This window comes from Mixophyes fleayi, chromosome 6 (genome assembly GCF_038048845.1).
Source record: "Mixophyes fleayi isolate aMixFle1 chromosome 6, aMixFle1.hap1, whole genome shotgun sequence".
NCBI lineage: Eukaryota > Metazoa > Chordata > Amphibia > Anura > Limnodynastidae > Mixophyes > Mixophyes fleayi.
In genome coordinates, this window is record NC_134407.1 from 98,731,458 (window position 1) to 98,755,918 (window position 24,461).

General features: G+C 40.1%; 1 protein-coding gene across 1 annotated transcript in view; it reads left to right on the forward strand.

Moving 5' to 3' along the window:
• Positions 1–9,664, forward strand: part of LRMDA (leucine rich melanocyte differentiation associated) — a 790,872-nt gene extending 781,208 nt beyond the window's left edge. Inside the window, exon 7 of the mRNA XM_075217082.1 lies at positions 9,388–9,664. Within this exon, the coding sequence (XP_075073183.1) occupies positions 9,388–9,467 (80 nt within the window). The 3' untranslated portion in view covers positions 9,468–9,664. The remainder of the gene's footprint in view (positions 1–9,387) is intronic.
• The last annotated feature ends 14,797 nt before the right edge of the window (positions 9,665–24,461 follow it).

Here is a 24,461-nt window from a genome sequence, read left to right on the forward strand (position 1 = left end):
CACGCTCACAGTCCTAGTTACAGCCCTGGCCTTCAGTTGAGGCAAGACTATGTTAAGAATGGCATTTATGGCATTTTTAATACACAATACAATGAATGCTTGTTTTTAAAAGTAATTAGTCTCCAGTTGCCATATAATAATGATGATCAATGTTTAGATAGAAACCTGTGCTTACCAGCTGTAGCAGCTTAGTTGTAGAATTCCTTATGCACAATACGTTTTAGCAAAGTCAGAGATTAATAAAATGAAGTGCCTGAATGATACAAGTGATCTGTGATAAACTTTGTGACATTGTGCTGGCAGTAATCTGATAGTGTTTTTTTGGTTTGTTTTTGAGATGATAAAACATACTCTCTATAAATGAATGAGCTGATGGGCATGACCTGGAAATTCCCAGTCCTTTGCTGTTCTTGGTCTCCATTTGGCTGGCACCAGTGCCAATGTTGATGTCGATAACAGCTAAAACAGAGCATGTGGTTTTCAGTACATTATCCAGACACAAAGCATCAACTGACAGCACATGTCCTGATTACAGCCAGTCATGTCAAAGTCATCCAAAAAGTTGAGAGGCCCCCCTCCCTCTTATTATACAAAGTATGACATCCGAAGAACAAAGCGTTGCTTGTCCCACAGCCAACATGAACATAATGGAAACATTAGCCTGCAGATAACTTCTAATGTATCAGCTTAATGGTTCCTTAATATGTAAAGGGCTATAAAGATATGTCACATCAGGCTATGGAGAGTAATGTCAGCCTAGGTCCTGAAAGGGTGGGAAAGCTCCTGCTTATGATACACTTACAAACCCCCGACTAGGGTTTGTATATATCAGAACTGAAATGGCATTTTTTTCTTGCCCCTCTATCACCATCACATAAAATTCATTACATTAACGAAGCTGTACATTAGCATATAATGTGAACACCAGTCAATAGTATTTTGAGAAAGAAGTCACAACATAAGAACATTTCTGTCTGTGCACATACTGCACAAGATTGATCATTGATTTGGTCATTTTTATCTGGTTCACCTACATTATAAAATAGGCCCTCCAGACCCTTACAAAAATTAATCATGGTCATAAACAACTTCATGTTCTACATTACATACATAGTATGAATTTTAAACTGCTATATCATATACCACTCAGTACCCAAATTATGAACCCTGGTAAGCTGTTTGTTTAACTTTACAGAGCAATACGTTTATAAAGAATCATCTCTTACAAAAGTATGCTGGTTTAACGAACTATAGTGAGTGGTGCAATACATAGTGGACCTCATTTAGAGTTCGGAGTAAATTCATCTGGAAGGTGTTACATGTTGCACTGCAGGGGAGGAAATTTAACTGAGTGAACAGATTTAGAGTTTAGAGAACGCAGTGTCCTAGCTTAGCTCTAAATCACAGTATAAAATGAATCTGGCCTGTATGTGTGTGCTGCATGTAAATGTAGGCAGAATTTCCTGGAATGCAAAAAACAATAGGATCTGCACCCCTTGTAGCTTTGACCAGGTGCACATTTGCACCCGTTAGCTTAATCTTCTCCTAACTCTACTAACCTACAAGGCCATCAACACAACTGCACCAAATATATCTCCTCCCTTGTCTCAAAATATCTCCCAATTTGACGTCTGTGTTCTGCACAAGATCTGCATCTCTCATCCACTTTCATTAAATCATCCCATTCCCGGTCACAGTACTTTTTTGGGCTGCACCCACTTTCTGGAATTCCCTCCCTTGCACAATAAGAGTTTCATCTGGTCTACAAACCTTCAAGCATTTTTAGAAAACCCACCTCTTCAGACAAGCTTATAATATTCCTTAACCACCCTCTTAACCTTACCAGGTTACCCTATTACAACCCTTTAAACAATTCACACAAGATAACAGCCCTCTGACCCCCTGACCAATATTGCTGTATGATTGGATCATAAATCACTTTTTACCTTTGCACTCTGGCTGGACTTAAATGCAATATGTAGATTTAACCTCATGTATCCAACTTTCATTGTCCTATAGATTGTAAGCTTGCGAGCAGGGCCCTCTTACCTCTGTCTGTCTGTATTACCCTGTTTGTTCCCAATTATAAAGTGCTACAGAATTTACTAGCGCTTTATAAATAAATGTTGATGATGAAAAAAAGGCTCAATATTTTCAAAATAAGTGTTTTTTTCACACTTGGGAACTACTAAAAACTTGAATTGCAACTGTATTATTTCTATTTACCCTTCCTCAATCCATTTTCCCAATTTTAGAAGATTAGTAGCCTTTTAGTAAAACTCTGGGCAATTTGCTGTACCCCCCACACCCACAGGAGGACATTAACCCTTAGCGCTCTTCACTCCCAAGTCCTCATTTTTTTGAGGCTCTCCCATGTGTTTGTTTTTTGTTCTTTCCCAGCTGCTGGATGCGCCTTGAACTAAATTTCTAACAAGCTGCACCAAATCATACATCAGCTGCCCGCTAGTTTATACTGAACATTTCTGGATCATGCTCCTGGCCAGGGATTAAAACTTCACATCTCTCTTCCTATCACCCTCCAGGCAAATTTATTTCCAACTGTCTCCAGATCTCTGTCTTGCCAGAATGTTTCTTTCTTCTTTTATCTTTTCATTCTGTCTCTTTCCCTCCTCATTCTTTCTATTTCCTGTCTTGTGTTTCTCTGTCTCTTCATCTCTTTTTATTTAAACAACTAGCACATTCCTATATTCCTCACTGGCATATTCAGTGATTGAAGTGCTTGTTTATGTGACCACTTTTTAAACAAGAGCATTATCATGTTTACAGGGAAAGAGCAGTTTTAACCCACTGTATTCTGGCAGCACATACTCAATCAAATATAACACCCACATCCTAGTGAAAACATCTTTCTTTTTTTTCAATTTTACATCAATCAGTTTTTTAAAATAAGTCCCCAGCAGATCCCTAAGAACCTGTCTTATTTATAGAGCCCATTTCATCTGCATTTAAATAAATATTTGTTCATCAAAATAAAACTAGTCCTGCCTCTAACTTTCATTTGTATCTATCTATTGGCCTACTGTAGTAGTGGGAATAAACGTAGAGATGCCCAGTTGCTGTGATCTGCAGCTGTTTAACCATACTTGCCTACTTTTTAAATCTGTACTCTGGGAGATCGGAGTACAGATCATGTGACAGAGGGTAGGAGGGGGCGTGACAGCGTAATTACATCACTATAGCCCCGCCCCTACCATAAAATACAGAAATTCAAGGTATTGAATAGCAGGGGTGGGGCTTCATGACATGATTAAACCCCCCCCCAGCCCCGCTATTCAATGCCGTGAATTTCACCATTTTATAGGGCCCAGGAGGTTTGACTACTCTTCCAGGAGTCCGGGAGAGTAGTAAGTGTTCAGGATCCAGACCAGCTAGGGAGCAAAGTGTTATAAAACAATTGGATCAAATTACCTATAAATTATTTCGAAATAGCTGCCTCTACAATACTGACCTGGAATGGTAAGGGTTCACTTACCACTTTGTTGGTCTAGTCTCAAGAGATATGCACATGCCTGCCCTAGCTAACCACCTCATGTCTGCGCAGTGAAACTGAGAGTCCACACTCGGGCTTTCGGTTTCATTAATGAGAGAAAAATAATACAATACATTGTTAAAAATTAGGTTAAAATATTAAAAAAGTCAAAATAATTCAAAGAATAAAGCATTTTTTTCTTTTAATTTCTTATCGACCATCCCAAGATGATGACAACAGAACCAACGTTAATAACAGGGGTTGGGTACGTTTAACCGATGGCATTTACACCGACAACGACGAGACCTGCCAAAAAATCCCGATAACTGTAAAAATGACAACAATATAATACAGATTTACCTGGAAAACTACATTAAAGTGTGTAGTTGTGGGGTCCTCATATTGCCGCTTTAAATGCACATTCCTCTAGGTCGCTTTTGAAAGTGACCTCATCATGAAGTGCCGGCCAGCTCTGCCATCGAAACTTCTAGCTGTCAGCATGCCGCTCTCTTCGCAAATCTGCTTTGTCGTTTTCCAGGTAAGTCTGTATTATATTGTTGAGTTATCAGGTTTTTTTTCGCAGGTCTCGTCGTTGTCGGTGTAAATACCGTCGGTTAAACGAATACCACCGAATAACAGAACATATCTGCTTCTTTGTGACATTATTAATACAGTTCAGAGCCCATTGAGTTTTATTATATCCCCTCCAGAAATCCTGCTCCTGTTGTGTAATTCCATGCTTTTCCGGGAGGTCTCCCCGAAATTCAGGAGCCTCCCAGACATTCCGGGAGAGACGGCAAGCATGCTTTATCTTTACACTTTTAGTATGTATCTTTTCAAGCTAAGATACCAATAAAGAAAACTTGAATCTTTACCCATTGCATCAAAATACTCCTTGTAGTAAAAAATAGCAATGGAAAATAAATCATTTTCGGTACATTTCTACTTTTTTAACAATAATAATTCTAATTTAATAACATACATAGACCAATCATTTGAAAATAGCTAACATCTGCGCCTGTTGACGTGAAAGAGTTAAAAAGTAAATCACTGCTAGTAACCTGATCACTAAAAGCAATCCCGACAGGCCTTTATGTCACTCCGCACCTAATAGCGCTCTTCCCTATTCACGTTAAGTGCAATCAGGTTAATAGTCCCTGAGTCAGGAATACATGAATAGTAAGTAGACTCAATTTAAGGTCATATTACATCTTGGAAGCAGCAGAAAAGCAGATAGGGTCAGGGGATGAGATGTTATATCTTGTGTTTTACATCTGTGCAGGCGTCTTTAAGAATGGAAGTCAGAGACCAGGGCTATGTTATTGTTTGTAGCCAACAGGCAGTTGTATAGCGTGTTTATTTATGCATTAGTTACTACTAACGTACAGGTTTTCACTTTATGAAAGAGTATTACAAATTTATAAATGGGTATGCGACTATAGCCAGGATGTTAAAAGTGATTGTAAGTTGTGTACCTAGTAATTTGCATGTCTCATTTCTTCACCTTGAAGGATAGCACTAGTGCTATTACTGTCTGTTTATTACACTAGTATTTATTTTATTTTTCTTATGCCCAAACATGACAATTCCATAGATTACAAAAACGTTTCCAAATTAAATATGTATGTGAGACAAAAATTTGGTTAATGCATTTTTTCTGAACATAGTAAATTATCCCTGTATGCTTAACAGGCTCAGAGTAAACAAACCAAACCGATAACTGGAGGTATGTTTATTGAAAACAAAATAGTCATATGGTCTAGTTTTCAACCTATGGCAAAATAGTTCATTGACACCAGGAAGGTGGAATACCTTCCTGGTGTTATAACGGTTATTACAGATAAATGCTTGTCTGTTATTCCACATATACTGCTCACCAGCTGTGTAATTGCCTTACTCCATTTCCTATCCCTGTTACAATATGCTGGTAACAACTTATCTTTGTTTTAAGTCCACATCAGTGTCCTGTGTCCTGTGGTGTGTGTGATGTGTCCCCAGAGATCCCTCACTCCACACTTCACCCGCCTCCTCTCATGTCATGTCACCATTGATTTCTCATGTACTGTCACACAGAGAACTCCCTGCTCTCTTTTTGCTGCCAGTATTGTCACAGTGAGCATAGTTTTGGGAAAATGGAAAGAGATTATCTGGACTTTAGTATCAGTCAGCGGGGTGCCCTGGTGCTACAGTCTAGTTTTACAGCCTGATCATTGGAAATACATTTTTCTACCAATCTCAACTACCAGCTGAAATATTGTTTTTCTCTGTATAGTGAATCTTAAGCTACCATCAAGCCCACACCTCATTCCTAAGGCAAGTGTTGGCATCTGAGCTATCCTTCTCCCTCCGAATCTGTCATCTGTTCCACAACTGGGCAAACATCTTATGAGAATGTAATGCAAGGCGACAGCTAACTCACACTTACATCTTTCACACCACCTCCAGTCGCTGAGGTTTCAGAGTCCGGCTCCTAAAATGCAGAGATCAGAACTGACTGGCACATACCTGAGGCCTTTCCAATAAACCTGCTTGATAAACTATCCCTTCAAGCGCAATCCAGCAAATAATAGCATATGAAACCATATAGGAATCTTTAGTGATATTCAATAAAAATAATTTTTTATTGTTAGCACAACACAAAATTGGTTTCTGCTAATTATAAGTAACAGTATGTTTTATGTTTGTTTATGGTATTTTTTTTCACACAGATAGGAACTACCAATTACCTATGTCATGTTGCTCTGTCAACATGTCATCGCCAAATGTACCTACACATGCAGCGATTTTATGAATTTTAATGGAAATCCACAAACTGTCCATTGAACATCTGTTGCACAGAAAAATCTCCTCAGATGGCCGAACACTTAATTAGTTATTAAGTGTGTGGTCTGTCCGCACACACTCCAATACATTTGTTTTCAATCATAAGTGTTTTTCGTAAGGATCTTTTCGATCCAGATCTTTTGTTTGTCTCACATATAATGATAAGTATAATTATCTAGTATGATCGCATCTTATGTTGACTATTTATGACACAGCGATAAGCCAAAGTGCGACGTCTGTTTTTGGCGCACATTTGCTTGGAAGAGCAGGGTCCTCTGGAATGGTAAGTAGATACAAGTCGTCGTCCCCCCCCCTCCATCCAAAACAAACGTGTTCTTGTTATAGAACCCGGTGATTGCTAGTTGCACCCTGGTCTGAGTTATTCTCACTTTAGTTGCTGGGCCTCTTCTGATATGATATATTGCCAACCTCTTTAACAATATGTTTATTTGTGCTCTATGTCCTTAAACTAGAGAAGCTGAGAGCACTTCTGACAAGCACATAGGGTGCAGTGGATTCCAGTTATCTATTACCATGTCTCCAGCATAGCTGCCTCCCAGCAGCCGTATTTGGAATGACGTTTGTGATGAGGGGAGTTTGAATAAATGAAGAGAGAACTTTAAGACACTGGCTGGGAAGTGTTGTCACCTCTTATTAGTGATGTGATTGGTTGAGGCGAATACTTGCACCAGTATCTTTGTCAGATGCTCTGCTTTCTGTCACTGCACAGCTCCTATATTTTTGACAGTGTCTCCTCTGATTATAGCTATCATTTAACTTTCAGGGTGGCTCTGTGTAGTACTTTTTATTCAAGATCTATCAAATCAATGTTTTCTGTTCTGAACTCCTTTTGATATGCAGTTGCACACTTGCTTTATATCTGTCGCTTTGAGAGACGTTACAGCCCAATGTTATGTTTGCTGTAATTGATTAAGGACAGGTGCATACGAAGTGGCAAATCTACAGAAATACAAAGTTCACAATTGAGACTGGGCCCAGAGGGCATGGTGACCAATGCCTCATACATGACTTCCACTGGCTATCATTGATAGACGGAAAGTTCAGTTTTAGGAACAGGAACCAGTGATTGGTCCTTGGCCATGTAGTTAGCGCGCCTTTGTTCACATGTGTGCTTTACATGTGCGGTGATATGTAGAGAACCACGTGGTGACAACGCTTAAACCACTACTAAACAATACGGATAATCAATTCCTAGTAGAAGCTCCGAAAGCATACATACTGACTTCCTAGATAATGGAGGACAAATGGAGCAGCGCAAGAAAAGTCCAAAATCCCATTTTGTTTAATTTTTAATTACAGAGTTGTTTTGTGCCAATTGAGATTTTCAACATTTTATTGATGGAAATGAACACTTGCTCTTTGGGTAGATTTGCTAAAGCTTCCTATATGATTATTGGTGCATCACACACACTTTCTTTATAATGATTGGTATTTCTTTCTATTCGTATTTGCTGATTTATGTGTCAAACCATTTTGTAAAAAAATCCAGAATGACTAATTGTGTTGGGACTTGGCTTAGGTTCATGTTTTAAAACTGTGCAATAAAGTGCTGTATTTTTTATATCTGGTATGTGTTAAATTGACTGTTTTATGTTAAATAAAAGGAGTTGACAACACCACAGAAGTGCTGTGAAGCGCACCATGCAATTTTTCAATAGTTCCACCGATGTTTGTTTCTGGTTAGAATATGGGGTACAGGTTTGATCAACTGTCTATAAGAAAGACATACAACAATATGAGAGTGCTATAAGAATGGTTGTCTTGTTAGTAAATTAAGGTTATTTACTTTGAGAAGACCTAACAAAACTCTTTGGCATGTTCCTTAAACCATTCCTAAACAATTTTTGCAGTGTGGCAGGAAGCATTATCCTGCTGAAGGAGGCCACTGCCATCAGGTAATACCATTGTCATAAAGGGTTATACTTGGTCTGCAGCAATGTTTTAGTAGTTGGCACATGTCAAAGTAACATCCACATGAATGCCAGGTCCCACGGTCTCCCAACAGAAAATTACCCAGAGCATCACACTACCTCCGCCGGCTGCTTTCTTCCCATAGTGCATAGTGGTGGTATCTTTTCCCCATGTCAACGAAACACACGCAATCTGCTCACCACATGATGTAAAAGAAAATGTGATTCATCGGACCAGGCCACATTCTTCCAACTGCTCCATGGTCCAGTTTTGGCACACATATGCCCATTGTAGACACTTTTGGTGGTGAACAGGGGCGCTCTGACCGTCTGTGGCTACACAGCACTGTGTGTTCTGACACCTTTCTATCATAGCCAGCATTAACTTTTTCAGCAATTTGTGCTACAGTAACTCCACTGTGGGATTGAACCAGACGGGCTAGTCTTTACTCTCCACGAGCATCAGTCAGCCTTGGGCACCCATGACCCTGTCACCGGTTGTCCTTCCTTGAACCACTTTTGATAGGTACTAACCACTGCATGCTGGGAACACCCCACAAGACCTGCAATTTTGGAGATGCTCTGACCCAGTCATCTAACCAACACAATCGGGCCCTTGTCAAAGTCTCTCAGGTCCTCCTTACGCTTGCACATTTTTCCTGCTTAAAATACTTCAACTACAAGAACTGACTGTCCACTTGCTGCCTAATATATAACAGTCCTTGACAGGTGTCATTGTAACAGGATAATCAATGTTATTTACTTCACTTCTGTGGTTTTAAGGCTGTGGCTGAACAGTGTGTGTAATATGTATGTATGTGTATGTATGTATATATATATATATATATATATATATATATATGTATATATATATATGTATATATATATATGTATATATATATATATATATATATATATATATATATATATATATAAATAAATATATATCTAATTTCGAAACCTATATTTGACTAACACCCAGGAATATGCAGCTGACAAGGGGCATCCACTGGTGACTGAAGAGAAGGGTGTCCAAGGTTGTTGTTCTTAAATGATGAGAGCTCTAATAAAGTGTAAAAATCAAGTGCATTATGCCATTGTATGACTGTGAGATTATCACATCTGTTCTTTTTTGTGTTCCAGGAGTTGCAGGGAAATGCCGCTACGTTTACTATGGGAAACACTCAGAAGGCAACAGATTCATTCGCGATGACCAGCTTTGACCAATTTCCTGAACCAGCAAAGTGAATATGTTCCTTATCTCGCTTTCTTTAAAATGGGAGTGTCGGAGGAAATTGCGCATCAAGTGAAAGAGTTTATCCTTTCTGAGTGGGGTGGTAACTTGATATACTATCATTTGAACTATAAGTTTGAGATTTTCCTTTTGTTTGATAGAAAATAAAATTTACTTTTTAAGAGAGATTCTTTTTTTTCTTTCCCATATAGAAAACCTAACCATACATTTATCTTCGTTTTATCTTTTTTTTTCAACCAAAATAATAGAGGGAATATTCAATAGAGATATAGGATTGTGTATTCTTTACAATTACTAATTTAGAGTGTATTTGTTCAAAGTGCAAAGGGCAGCAGCGTTAAATACAGTCCTGGGTCTAGTCTCATAATCCCCTACTGTTAATTGTGATTGCCCCTCAGAACAACCAGAAATGTATAATTTGTTGCTGTAGCTTGTCCATGTGTAATACAAGTGCAATATAATAACATAGAGTGCTCTCTCCTGACTGATTTCTTTGGCTGTCAGAATCAGTCACCACATTGTGCTGGAAATCTGGATCGATGATTGACAGGTTTGCCTAAAGTGTTTGATGTCCAGTACTGTGATTGACAGCTGCATTGCTGGACTGGTCCTGGACAGGAGGAGTGATCATCCAGTCCTACAGACCACAGATAATGGCATCTACACCTTGCATTCCGAGTAGAAAAATTATATTTGCTAAATGTTTGTGTATAGGTCATACAGATATACCAACATGCTGGCAGGGTCTCAAAGTGGTCAGCATTGCTGCCTCACAGCACTGAGACCGTGGGTTTGATCCTGTCCAGGGCATTTTATCTGTGTGGACTATGTATGTTCTCCCCGTGTCGAGGACACTTTATTTGTGTGGCGTTTGTATGTTGTCCCTTTGTTTTCGTGGGTATCCTCCAAGTGCTCTGGTTGTCTATCACACACTGAAAACAAATTGATTGGTTAATTGGCTTCTGACAAAATTAACCCGTGTTTGTGTGTGTGGTGTGTGTTTATGTGGTAGGGAATATAGATTGTAAGTTCTACTGGGGCAGGGACTGATGTGAATGATTCAGTATACTCTGTAAAGCGCTGTGTAATATGTAGGCGGTGTATAACTACAGGATAATAAAAATGTAATTTTGTAATGTGCTAATATCACTAAAGTATTTAAAAGCTGCATTAATATTATCCCTTGTATAGCACCAACATATTACATAGCTGTTTAAGAGACTGTTTTACCATACAAATTCTCTACCACACAAACTCCCATTCTGGTTACTTCCTTCAGAAGCCAATTAGCCTATCAGGTTATGAATTGGGAAACTTGACCACCCAGATGAAACCTAGACGAACACAGAATTTACAGACAGATGGTGACCTGGTCAGAGTAGACCCCATGGCCCCAGAGTTGTAAGGCAGCTATGCTGACCACTGTGCCAACGTGCATCCTGCTCACTGGCCACAACACTGTTATGTACTACAATTGTCATCACCTACTGGCATCTACAGCGGTGGCACAGTGGATAGCATTGCTACCTCATAGTGCCTGGGTCATGGGTTCAAACCAACGAAGGCCCTGTGTGGGGTTCATATGTTCTCCCTGTGATTGCGTGGAGTTTTCTCCAAGGGCTTCGGTTTCCTCACACAGTCCAAAAACATACTGTTAGGTTATAAGTGTGTGTGTATTAGGGAATTTAGAGTGTAAGTTCCATTGAGGTAGATGATTCAATTTTTTTCTGTGCAGCACTGCCTAATATAATTGGTGCTGTATAAATAAATGTTATGTTATGTAAGTTCCCTATAATATATTTCATACTTTAGTAAGTTTTTGTAAATAATAAGTGTTTTTTTCCAGTCTAATTTAGCCTCTAGTTGTTTACTTAGATCTGTATGTTATGCTAGCCTTACACATGCCTATTCTGCCACGTGAGCTGCTAAATATCACAGATCCAGCCATTTGTCATTCATGTCAATGCAGGCCTGTTATTGTGGTTGGAACTTGTACACTCACACAGGTGCCTATTTATTAATGGCCGCATCTCCCCCCTCTGTTAATTATCATCCCTTATCGCAACGATAAAGTATGATTTACTGCAGTAATTTATCAAAAAATCATGCTGGGACAGCGCATTCAATAAGAAGTTGTCCTGGCAGTGATTTAACTATACCAACATCTCCAGGATCTGAGCCATGTCTTTAATGCGCATGCACAGAGCCATTTTCGGTATTTAACGGAGAGGAGAGCACGAAGCCTGCCGGAGAGGGACCCAAAAATCCCTCTCCTGTGATACTTTTGACATTGGGCAGAACAGCTAACGTTATCTTCAGCTAGGCTTTTTGGAGCTTGATAAATTGGCCCGTACAGAATTATGGGGACTGCAGTATAATGTGATACTTAGCCTAATGCAGGAGCTATCTATATTATCTCCTGCATTAGGCTTTTGTTAAATAACTAGGATACTAAATTATGCTTAAACCATGCAGAAATATCCGGTGGCAGTGGTGTCATCAGCTCTGACAAAGCCGACACAGTTAAACACTACAAATTAACCCAGAAAGCAATAACATTGATAGTATGAGAATGTAGACTTACCATATAGCAGGCAGCCATTCTGTCCGGCAACTGTAACGATCTTCAGATCTAAAATGCGACTGTGAGAAAGATCTATCTAATGTATAATGTAATACAGGCGGACCCACCGCCTGTATCATCATCATCATTTATTTATATAGCGCCAACATATTCCGTAGCGCTTTACAATTGGGGACAAACATAGTAAACTAATAAACAAACTGGGTAAAACAGACAAAGAGGTGAGAAGGCCCTGCTCGCAAGCTTACAGTCTATGGGACAATGGGAGATTGACACATGAGGTTAAGTCTACATTTTGCATTTTGGCCCAGCCAGACTGCAAAGGTAAAAGTGACTCATAAGCTAAATGATCCCGTCACACAACAATGTTGGTCAGGGGGTAATTGTCTTGTGTAAAATTGTGTATAAGGCTAAAGGTAGCGAGGTTAAGAGGATGACTGAGGAATATTATAAGCTTGTCTGAAGAGGTAGGTTTTCAGAGAACGCTTGAAAGTTTGTAGACCAGAGGAGAGTCTTACTTACATTATACAGGCGGTGGGGCCGGCCATTGTCGCTTTAAAAGCCGCATTTGCACTCAGTCTATTAAAAAGGACATCATTTCTTTATTTAGATCTTTCCCACAGTCGCATTTTAGATATGTAGCGCGTTACAGCTGCCATACAGAATGACTGCCTGCTATATAGTAAGTCTACATTCTCATACTATTGATGTTATTGCATTCGGGGGTTAATTTGTAGAGCTTAAGTGTGTCGGCTTTGTCAGAGACGATAATTCGTACAACACCGGAAATATCTGTTTCAAGGCTTAATAAATAGGCCCCACACTCCTATAACAGTTATCTGCCAACCAGGCGTGCCCAAAGTGATCTGATGTTTTTGAAAGAATTAGTAAAACTAGTTATTGGTTTCAAAAACCTCAGTAAAAAAATATTGTCACTTTATTCAATAAAATAGTATCACTTTAACTTGTTCACTTCCAGTGTAGCAGCACAGAATGTATCCCTACAGTTTGAACAGATAAGTTGGATATGTTGTGGTGGTTATTTTAATGACTTGAGAAGATTTGTTTTACATAATCATCCTTTTTCCCTGGTCACGCAAATACATGAATAAACTATACAGAGACTTGTTTCATTGTGTATGCAATGGAGGAAATAGGAGGAAATTGTGCCATAGAGGAGACTGAGATGAGAGTTCAGTTTGTCAGTGTGATGGTGATTTCTTGTGAAACAAACATGACTGGGACTTACTTTGCCCACAGAAATATACGCTCTTTGAGAGCTTGTGAAAAGGCTGATCCCTCAGTTCTGGTCACACTGTCAGGGAAATTAAGGGAGGACAGAGAATATGGTCAAAAGGGCTCAACCATCCCATGTCATACAGTCTGCTAACCCTTTACATAACTTTTCAGCAGGAAGAATATTCCTATCAAACAACAATCCCTTCCAGGTATGTTTGCCAGAAACCAAGCTACTGCATTACTTAATTAGCCTACCTGTCACATGCTATACTTCAGAAGCTTACGGAAGATGTCATTACATCTTATGAAAATACAATTCCTACAGAGGTGAGGCTAGGGGTTGATAGGTGATTTTGCAAAGCCATTTATTTCACCCGGCTAGTACAATAATGCATACAATAATGCACTTTGTGTAGATTCCACAAAGTTCTTTTGTTTAGAGTGGTGTAGTTGATTTCATAATGTAAACCAAATTAAACAAAAATAAAATTGGAAAAGAAAAAGCAAACAGAACAGAAATTAAGTACATTCTAAAATGTAGAGTTCTACACATGGCCAGTAAGCCACATAGGTAACCCTGTGCAAAACCCTCCTGCCATACTTGCTCACTCTCCCAGAATGTCTGGGAAGGTCTCCCATTCTACCACATTGTCACCATTTTCTATTGAAATGAGCGGGGTCCTCCATGACGCATTTCACAGTTAGTTCCATCATTTTAATTTTGCTCCCTGTGATGAAATGAAACCATTGCAATGCGGGGCAGGGCCAAAATGATGCATTTTGTCACGCCTCTTCCCCTCCACACATTCATTCACCTATCCTCCAGGATCTCCAATGCTCAATACTAATCCTCTATGGAGATGCTGTGGCCTTGATTTGTAAAGGTGAGTCCAGTACCCCAACCAATGGGAGGAGTTTAATGAAGTGAGGGTATTCCTTGCAAAGTACAGGGTAGATACACAAGTGCAATGGTGGTAAAGTAAGCGCTCAATTGCCTATAGTGAAGATTTTAATAAGTATTGGAATGCCAATCAGGAAGAGTATTATAATGCGGTTGAATCTTATAAATATGTCCAGTAATATGCTGATAATTAAATACTCTAACTTGTGTATCAATTGTATAACTGTGGATTCAAAGATAGCTATGGGAAACAATTAAAATAATACATGCTTTTAATATTGAAATAGCAGAAACCTGTATACCTGATACAACATAACGTATAGAATAAAATAACACAGTAAATAGATAAACACTCGTGTCACTGATACAAAATAAGTATCCTATCAGATAAAGTCCAGAGTGAAATGTCCAACATATAATTAATTAAAATAGTCGCCTGGAGTTGCTTGGAAACATGCGTAGGAGGCTGTATGGATGGATCAGTCTATAACCAACCTTACTATCCTTGGAGCCAGCGTCTGATTGGATGAATCCAAACAATGTCCTGGAGCGTGATAGTCTTGATTTGGGTAGCAGAGGAGGTATTGGGGATGTCCTGATGGTATTAGAGCGGCAGCTCGCAAACGGAGAGAGGGAGATAGTTCGGGCGGTATGTGGCATGCGTTCCATGGTGGAATACACAGTGCTTCCTTCCGGTCTGACATCAACGCGTTTCATTCACTGAGCGAATTTCCTCAGGGGATCGTTTAGATACACAAGTGCACTTAATTGTGTAGAGTTGTGCAAAAATTGGATTTCATTTGGTGGAGCAAGATTAATGAAATTCTGGACGAAGGGGTGCTGAGGGCCCATGATCATTTCCATAAAAAAAGACACCCTTTTTGCAACAGCCCTGAGCTAGACACATTTTGCACATTCCAGTCGCATTTCGATGAAGATCCACTACCAAAACTGGCACTTATTAACGACATTATAGTAGCTCACTCTCATGATTAATTTGAGCTTCTTACCATACTCTTGTTCTCCATTTTAATGAGTACTGTTTTAAGTGTTTCAATGAAAATTAACCTAATTACACAAGATGTTAAAAGACAAATAGTGGCAGGAAACCTCTTAACCTGTCATTTAGAAACCAGCGTATGAAGAACGATACCAGGCTGGATGTTTCATGTAAACTTTTGATCTAAAAATGGAAAACTCTTAAACTAAGTGCAATTGATATTATTTTTAATTTGCGAATTATATTTTAATTATAAAATAAACGTGCTGTAATTGATGTTGGTTTTTCAAACATTTTATATTTAATCATGATTCTGATTTTATATATTACTATTTGTAACATTTACTTGTCACAAACAATTATAACAATTATCATGTTTTATGTGTGTAGCCAGATATGTTAGGCCAGTCTAAAACATCACAAACATAAAAAATACATAAAACAACCAAATCTAAAGACAATGTAGATGTTAGTGGTAAGCTTAGTATCAGGCTATGGAGTCTATTTAACAAGTGGTGAAGAGCCAACAAATGCAGACATAAACTCTGGCAAAGGCTCTTTCATTGTTTTTTTCTTATTTAGCAAAGGGTTAACATCAAAGAAATCAGAGATTCCTCAAGTCTTAACCTAATTACCAGTGTTTAACGCTGATCCTGTAGACCTCTACACTGTTCCTGTAGACCTCTATGGGGACAGCTGCATTAGTCAATTTATTAAGCTGTAAAAAGCTTTGTAACAATGGGCTCCAGCTGAAGCCTCTCCAGCTTCGCTGAATCCATCACAGTGCTTTGCACATGCTGATAGCACTTCCTTCATTTGTCAGATGCATTCTGTTGCTGGTGAGGAGGCAAAACGCTTTGTGGAAGATGTAGGTCTTCATCTGGGCTCCAGAGCAGCCCCTTCATTGTAAATTGCAGCAGTATTTCATTATGTATCACTGTGATTTTCAACAATGAATATTGAAAATTTCGCACTGTTGCAAGGTGTGTGGACTTTGCTGCTGGGGAGTCTGCTTGTCACGGACCTCTAGCTGCCACCTTACATGACTAGCTCTAAAAAGATGTCAGGAGGGAGGCACCAATTCAGTAGGCAAAATCAGAGTCAGATGCAAGCTTTAGGTCAAGGTCACAAGCACAGGGTACAAACGACAGACAAGCCGAAGTCGGGGTCGAAGCCACAGGTTCAAATTGAAAGGGAAACAAAGTCAATTCACAGAAATGATTAAACAGCAGGGGAAGCTAGAGCAGATAAGACCTAACATTCTGGCATTGAATGGGGTTTAAATAGCTACGCTTTGTTTGTATTCTACAAAGAGTTTCTTTTCTTTTCATACGTGATCTTTGTAGTACAGTTGTGTGTATTTTTTCCTCCAATTCCCTGTAATTGTTGCAGTTAAAAGATAAAGGGTTTAAAAAAGAAAAACTGTGTTGGGCCTTCTATGCACCATCATGAAGTCAAATCCACCACAATATTTGCGCTGTCACGTGTCTGTATCCAATAGGGCAGTGCACTAATTGCATTAGTACCATAATAGTCTGAATTAAATGTATGAGACCTTATTGCAATACACATTTTACACTGTGATAATTAGTTATAGCTTCCCTTTCTTTCTCACCCATTCCTTAAGACTCCCAGTGAGGATTATATATTATTGCTATTTTCCCTTAATATTCTCCCCGTGTTTGCGTGGGTTTCCTCCGGGTGCTCCGGTTTCCTCCCACAGTCCAAAAACATATTGGTAGGTTAATTGGCTGCTAACAAAATTGACCCTAGTCTGTGTCCATCTGTCTGTGTGTGTGTCTTTTTCTGCATGTGTGCGTGTGTTTGGGAATTTAGATTGTAAGCCCCAATGGGGCAGGGACTGATGTGAGTGAGCGTGTACAGCGCTGCGGAATTAGTGGCGTTATATAAATAAATGGTGATGATGATGATTTAAGACAATGTGTATATAATATGTGACCTTTCAAAGTGTGCTTTGGTGACTGACCTAAGTGACCTGTGCAATTGACAAAGAGTCTTTAGAAATTAGCCAGGCACAGGGACAGATAAGCATCTCTGAGGAGTTTGTGTATGCAGAGGATGTGGACCTGACCAGCCGGGCAGAACGTACAGAGGTGGGTGAGAATCATGCCCTCTGAGATGCCAGACATATCTCAGGGATAGCAGTGAGCACTGGACATTACCACAAATACCTCTGTTGAATCAAGTGGGGAGTCTATCTTGGACAGTTACTTTTACACTGCTCTTAAACAGTTGAAGAATGCAGACTCGACAACATCACTGTGACTGATCCAGCAACTCCAAGATGTTGCTGAACGCTGCGCAGACAGGGAGGCTGCTGAGCGACAAACCGCTGCATACAGGGAGACGCAATGCGACAAGCTGAAAGTGAACACCAGCCAGAGCTAGCCAGGCTCAGCAGCCAGTTGGCAGATCAAGGCCCGGGTAGGGAAAAACCCAGTCATGACCAATTCCCAAAGACGGCGACCTTGATAAGTTCCTGAGGATATTTCAAAGAACTTGCCGACGGTTCGTGCTCTGCCCCAGTGAGTGGGCCAGCTATTTAACCCCTGGACTGAGAGGGAAATCTTTGGAAGTGTTTGCAAACCTTCCCCAGGAACTGGATGGCGATTATGCCGCAATTAACAAAGCCTTGTTGCTTCATTTCAACATAACTCCTGAGGCTTACAGACGGACGTACCGAGACTCAAGGCGCTATCCCTCTGGTACCTATACCGGACAATTATCAACCATGATGCATCAATGGATTGAGGGTTTGCTGGTATTGGCCTATATTAAACTAAAGAATTTCTTTCTCCAGGAGCAGTTTCTCTCACTGTGCCCAGCTGATGTGAAAGAATTGGTTGTGGATTGTGACCCTAAGACATCGCAAGAGGCTGACTGCCTGGCCGACAAGTACACCATTACCAGGGCTCCTGGGATGAAGAAGGGTTGGGGAGCACCAGTGCACACAGCGTGGAAAGACCCTTAGCCAGAGTGTACCTAGAATGGGGAATCTGTTCAGTGGAACACGAGACGTTGGGGTACTAGACAATCTGCCTCCCATGGTACTGTTGGGGACTGATTTGGGAAGGATGCATGCTGCTTATATAAATGAAAGTGATGTCATTTCTGATGCACTGACGCAAACTAACCCTATTCTTTCCCAGGTGGGCTCTGCTGACCAGAATAACCTGAGTGCAAAAATATGTAATGAAATTTCATGTGCTGCAGAGAATATTCATGCAGATTTACAGGTACATGTGATGCAGAGAACAGGGGTATTTGCCAATGTGCCAATGTGACTAAAGGTATTATTCTTGCCAGAGAGACTAATGTTTTAAATCCACTGGTTTGTGAATTTGATCAGGGCAAAACGTATGTGATTGTGCCTAAATGTGATACCATGTCTGCTAATGTTTTAGATAGTCAGGTCGATGTACATGTGCCTAGTTCTGAAGGTGACCCAAAGTGTGAAACAGTATCCAATGTCTTAGCAGTAGAGAGCGACACAGAGGAGCTGTGCATTAACCCCTGCAAGTGTGGAGGGAAGCTCACTACAAGCTAATCCCCCTGCACCCCCTCCCTCCCTGTAGAAGCTGCAGACTCAAACAGTGACCTGAGTGAGAACAGGCATCCTCCTGCTGTGTGCAACACTGACCAGCTCAGAAGTGACACTTTCAAAGCAGAGCAACACACTGATACCAGTGAGGGGGAGGGTTAGTTAGGTGAACAAGATAGAATTTTTGGGGAAAACAGCCTTTTGTACAGAGAGAAAAATGTTAGTTAGTATGCATCCAGATGTAATTGTTGACAGACAGCTAGTTGTACCACAGACCTATGGGGAAGGGTTGCTGAATGTGGGCCATGAGATTCCCCTAGCAAGACATTTGGGTGTTGCCAGAACTAAAGCTTGTTTGGTACACAATTTTTACTGGCCGGGCATGCTGACTGATATAGCCAAGTACTGTCGCTCCTGCCATGTGTGCCAGTTGGTTAGGAAGTCTGGTGATGTGGGGAGGGCACCTCTCATTCCCATGCCCGTCATATTAGAACCCTTTGAACGGGTCGCTGTGGATATTGTGGGTTCTTTAAGGAGTAGGCGGCTGGACAATGTGGTTTACAAAGCCTCCTCCTTAAATTACCACCTTAACAGCTGGAATCACAGTGTGTCCCTTGAAACTGACATCACTGAAGGCTGCCGGCATGTTCAGTCCTTGGATTTGTTTGAAGGCTTTTTTTTCAAGTTGTCAGTATTACAGATGTGTTGGGAATGATAGGTTAATGTCGAGGATTGCGATGTCGGATTTTACACCATAGATCTAATGACTACCAACGAAGACTGGACTGAAATTCGAGATAATGCTGCCTCTAGCTCAATCTGTGTTTGAATAAAAGAAAATGTATACAAACTTCTGTTTCGATGGTACTATGTCCCTACTCGCCTTCACAAAATGTTGCCAGACGCCTCCGACAGATGTTGGCGTTTATGCTCTAGCATTGGCTCATTTCTTCATATATAGTTTGATTGTTCGAAATTAACCCTATTTTGGTGAGAAGTCAAAGAGTGATAGAATCCATTATTTAGATCAATGTCCCGCTAGAACCGAAATTTTTCCTCCTGCCCCTCGGATTCCCCTTCTAAACACCAGAACAAATTGGCCTGCCATATTATATCTGCTGCCACTTGCCAAAATGCCTCTGACTGGAAACACATGGCCCCCCTTTTCTTCCCTCAGTTATTACCAGAATTTGGCCGGGCCACCGCATGGAATTTATGACTAGCACTACTAACAACACCTCTAAAAACTTCAACAAGGTTTGGGATCCCTGTTTTTCTTACCATCAATACCACTCCCCTTTCACATAAATCATATTCCAGGATCCCCCCCCCTTTTTTTTTTCTTTTTTTTTCTTCCCTCCCTTCTCTTGCCCACCTCCCCCAATCTTTTGGTGGTTCTTTGCCACACCACCTAATTTCCCCCTCTTTTCCTCCACCATCCTCACTCTACTCTTCTCTTCGTTCCTTCTCTCTTCTCCCTCAACTGATTCTTATCTCTTCCTTCTTCGCCTCATCTTTCGCTCACTCTGATCTTTTCTTACAATACAAAAAATCCCGGTGTTTCATTTGTGATATCTACACTTTCACTGAATACTGTTTTTTTTCTTCCAATGGAGATTGTCTTTGCTTTTTTGCACTACAATTTTATGTACCACTGTATTTGGATTTTGCTGTATTCTGTTTTTCTGACCATCTGTTTTTCTGACCGTTAATAAAACAAAAAACAAACAGCTTTTGTGTTGGAAATAAAGTATACATAATATAACAAAAATACAGTACTAATGTACAATATTTGTGTGGGATGTATTGTTTAAGTGTCTAAGAAAATTTTGGGATTTTACATACTATCAATAATTGTATTATTGTTTTGCATAGTTCTCAAGATTGCATGAATACAGAATGATTGAAGCTACATATAGAATTATATCATGAGCATGTCAAGTGATCATATTATCCCATAGGTTGTAAGTTTGCGAGCAGGGCCTTCTCACCTCTTTGTCTGTTTTACCCAGTTTGTTTCTTACTGTATTTGTCCCCATTTGTAAAGCGCTACGGAATATGTTGGCACTATATAAATAAACAATGATAATGATGAATATATTGGAGTTTAGAGGTGGAGGTGAGCCTGTGAGCCCAGTGTGTACAATGCATAATAAAGAAAGGGACTCTGCAACAGTTACCTGAACTATGTATGTTAATGTGTAAAATAGCAAGTTATACCATCAATATTGTTAAATGTATACAGTGCTTTATACTCACATTTACAATTGTCCAATGATCACTCTGTGTGAAATACTGGAAATGTTTAGATATATGACAACTGATACTGGATTAAACTATTTTGGTCTTTAACATAATTATGCTATCGACCTGCCAGAGCCAAGTTGGCTGCATAAATCACCCTCTTGTTTTTAGTAAGAGAATGAACAGCCCCGGAAACCATGTTATTTTTGTATTGTGTGTTTTTTTTCTTTCTTTTTATTTAACCTCTAAAAATGTTAAATCTTCCAAATATCCACAGCAATACTAAAAGAACCCCCAATGTGCTCTATATGCCAAATCATTCCAGCTTGATGAGAACAGGGAAATTGTAGGGTCTTTTGTGCATGGCACTGTAAGCATCAATTTTCAAAGCACTGAATCCTAAAAGGTCATCTATAGCCTGCTGTTTATAGCAATTCTTCCCATTTCTTGTTTATTTCACAACCCCCTACCTCCTCCCTCACCACAAATAAATAAATCACTGTCTTTTTTCTTTAATTTTTTTCTTGTTCTTCTTAAGGTCGGAAGCAATTGACTAGTACGTGGGTCCGGACCTGACAAAACCCATTGGCCAGTAGTCTGATATGCTTGGAAGAAACTGTGTTTGACAGATGAAGAGGAGGGAGGAAAATATGGGCAGCAGTGCCCCTGCCCGTCATCAAATGCCAACTGCCCCACTCAAGTCCCCCTCTGCCCTGCATGTATATCTTGACTTGGGTGGGTGGCAATAGGAAGAAGTATGTGTTTGTCTTGAAGGGGGAGGTTACTAAGAAAAGAGCAGATATTTAAAAGTTTCTGACATGTGTCAGGGGCTCAGCCATTGAGACAGTGCTGCATGATGTACTAGGACGTGACATTAGCGGAGCCATCCATGCTAGCTCGGGGACATGTGGAGTTTGGTGTGTGTCACATTGAATTCACATCAGGGCACGTCCAGAGGAAATGGGAAAAAAACTAAAATGGATGAAGGATGCAGCTTTTAGCTTACTAACTTAAAATAAAAAAGGTACATTAAAAAGTTCGGGACAATAATTGTGTCAATTGTGTGAATTACAGGCTATTCTTTTTAATGTCATACTGTATAATCAATGATACAATAATATAATCTTGTATTCTTTTTTTTAATTTTGACTTGGTTTTCTAGTTGCAGCAGGTCTTATAGTTTTGAAATAGTTTCCTTCACAAAATGACCTCTAGAAAAGGTCAACAACCTCTTACTAGGAGGTTGAAGTGTTAAATTGGGTTTGTGGAGCTTTTCACAAAACTATACTTTCTCCGTTTAACTTGTAGAATGGTATGGAATCCCTCTTCTGTATTTTACTGCTACTAATTTACTCAACGGACTATATGCACTCTATTTGTCAGGATTCAGAGTCTAGGGAATTGTGAAAATAAGCAGGATTGTCTCAGGGTGTCAACAACAGAGGTCTATACTTGTGTAACGATTACATAAGCCTGGCTTAGGGTGGCAGAATGGCAATGAGAGCAGGCTGACCCTTATTTTACCCTCTTAATCTCCTCTATAGGGCAGTTTATAATTCAACATCTCTTATTGCTGAACGTAAACCCTTTGCTCTAAGTGTAAATGGGTTCACCTTCTAAATGCAGCTCAAAACTGTCTAACTCATCCTACAGTTAAAGGGTTACAAGAAAACCCAGAAATCACTGTGCATAGTAGTCAGTCCTGTAATGCAGCCGCTCCCGACTAGCAAGGATAGGGGACTATAAAATACAAGTATGTACAATGTTATCTTCGCTTGCCATCAATTTGTGGGAAATTTAATACAGTTCCGAGGTGCCTTGAAATACTGCATTGATAGGCAAAGGAATGTAATAATAAAGGGTAGACCTAACAGCTGTACATTTTGCCAGCTTTCACCAGCAAAGACTACTCCATGTGAACTAAATTAGTATTATATTGGTACTTACACCACCACAATATCAATTGTGCAAACTGACAACCGATTATAATAATTTATTCATTTGAAAAATTCTTTATTTATTGAATAAGATATTTTTGTGATTTATAAAGGTTTTTAAGATTTAATTTTTTTTTAAAATACAGTTTTATCTATTTAAAAATAAAATGTGTTCCACTAAATAATTTTGTTTAATGTAGTTCTTTTTTACTGTACCGATACATCTTAAAATATCAGACTTGCAATTATTACGGCTACCAGCTAGTATCAGAAGCATACAGAACTATCGGCAAAGCACCTATAGTAGCCGCCTTTCCCGTAGAGCTGGATATGCTCACAGGTACTCAAATGCCCCCATGTCCTAAACTCAACTTAGTGCAAGCTTATGAGTAATGCGTCAGCACAGGAATAGGAGGTGATGACAGCAGGCAACGTGGTCAGGAACAAGGCAGGAGCAATCAGCGAAGTTGGGTTCAAAGGTCAGGGCCGATAGCAAACAAGGGTATCACAGTCACAACCAGATGTCAGGGTCACAAGCAAATAATCAGAAGTCCAGGAACATAAGACAAAGGTCATACACAGAAAGCAATCTAGGATTTAGCACAGAAGAGAGCATGTCAGTAGCCAGCAACTGAAAGCTATAACCAGCAGGGAGGCTAAGCCCTCCCTGCCTTAAATACATAGAATGCCCAATCAGAATTGAGGACGTGCTGCCGATAAATTAGCCACCTTGCTGTTAATACATAATTCATTTTAAAACTACATCTGTGCGCGCCCGGCTGTCAGGCAGCAGCGCTGTCAGAGAGAGCGTCCCGACTGTTGCCACAACGACGGCCGGGACCTAGGAACAGGAAGTGATGTCCCGGCTGCTGCCATGACAGCTGGGATGCAAGCAAGGAGGACGAGTGGCGGGTCGCTGCGGCTCGTAACATCAATTACACAACATATAGTATTTACTTTGTATAGCAATGCAAGCTTTCCACATGGATGGACTCCGCTCTCATGCCCTTCTCCAGGGAAGCTATAGAGGGGAAACAGACAGGTCAGAAAAACCTTCAATCTATTACACTTTATGGCCACAATCATCATCATCATCACCATTTATTTATATAGCGCCACTAATTCCGCAGCATTGTACAGAGAACTCACTCACATCAGTCCCTGCCCCATTGGGGCTTACAGTGTAAATTCCCTAACACACACACAGAGACAGACTAGGGTCAATTTGTTAGCAGCCAATTACCCTACCAGTATGTTTTTGGAGTGTGGGAGGAAACCGGAGCACCCAGAGGAAACCCACGCAAACATGGGGAGAACATACAAACTCCTCACAGATAAGGCCATGGTCGGGAATTGAACTCATGACCCCAGTGCTGTAAGGCAGAAGTGCTAACCACTACGTCACCGTGATGGCGACTGGACATATCTCTTTGGCCATTTACTATCGCTTCCCTGTTTTTGTTTTTCTCACTTCAAATTGTCCCCACCTGCTGGC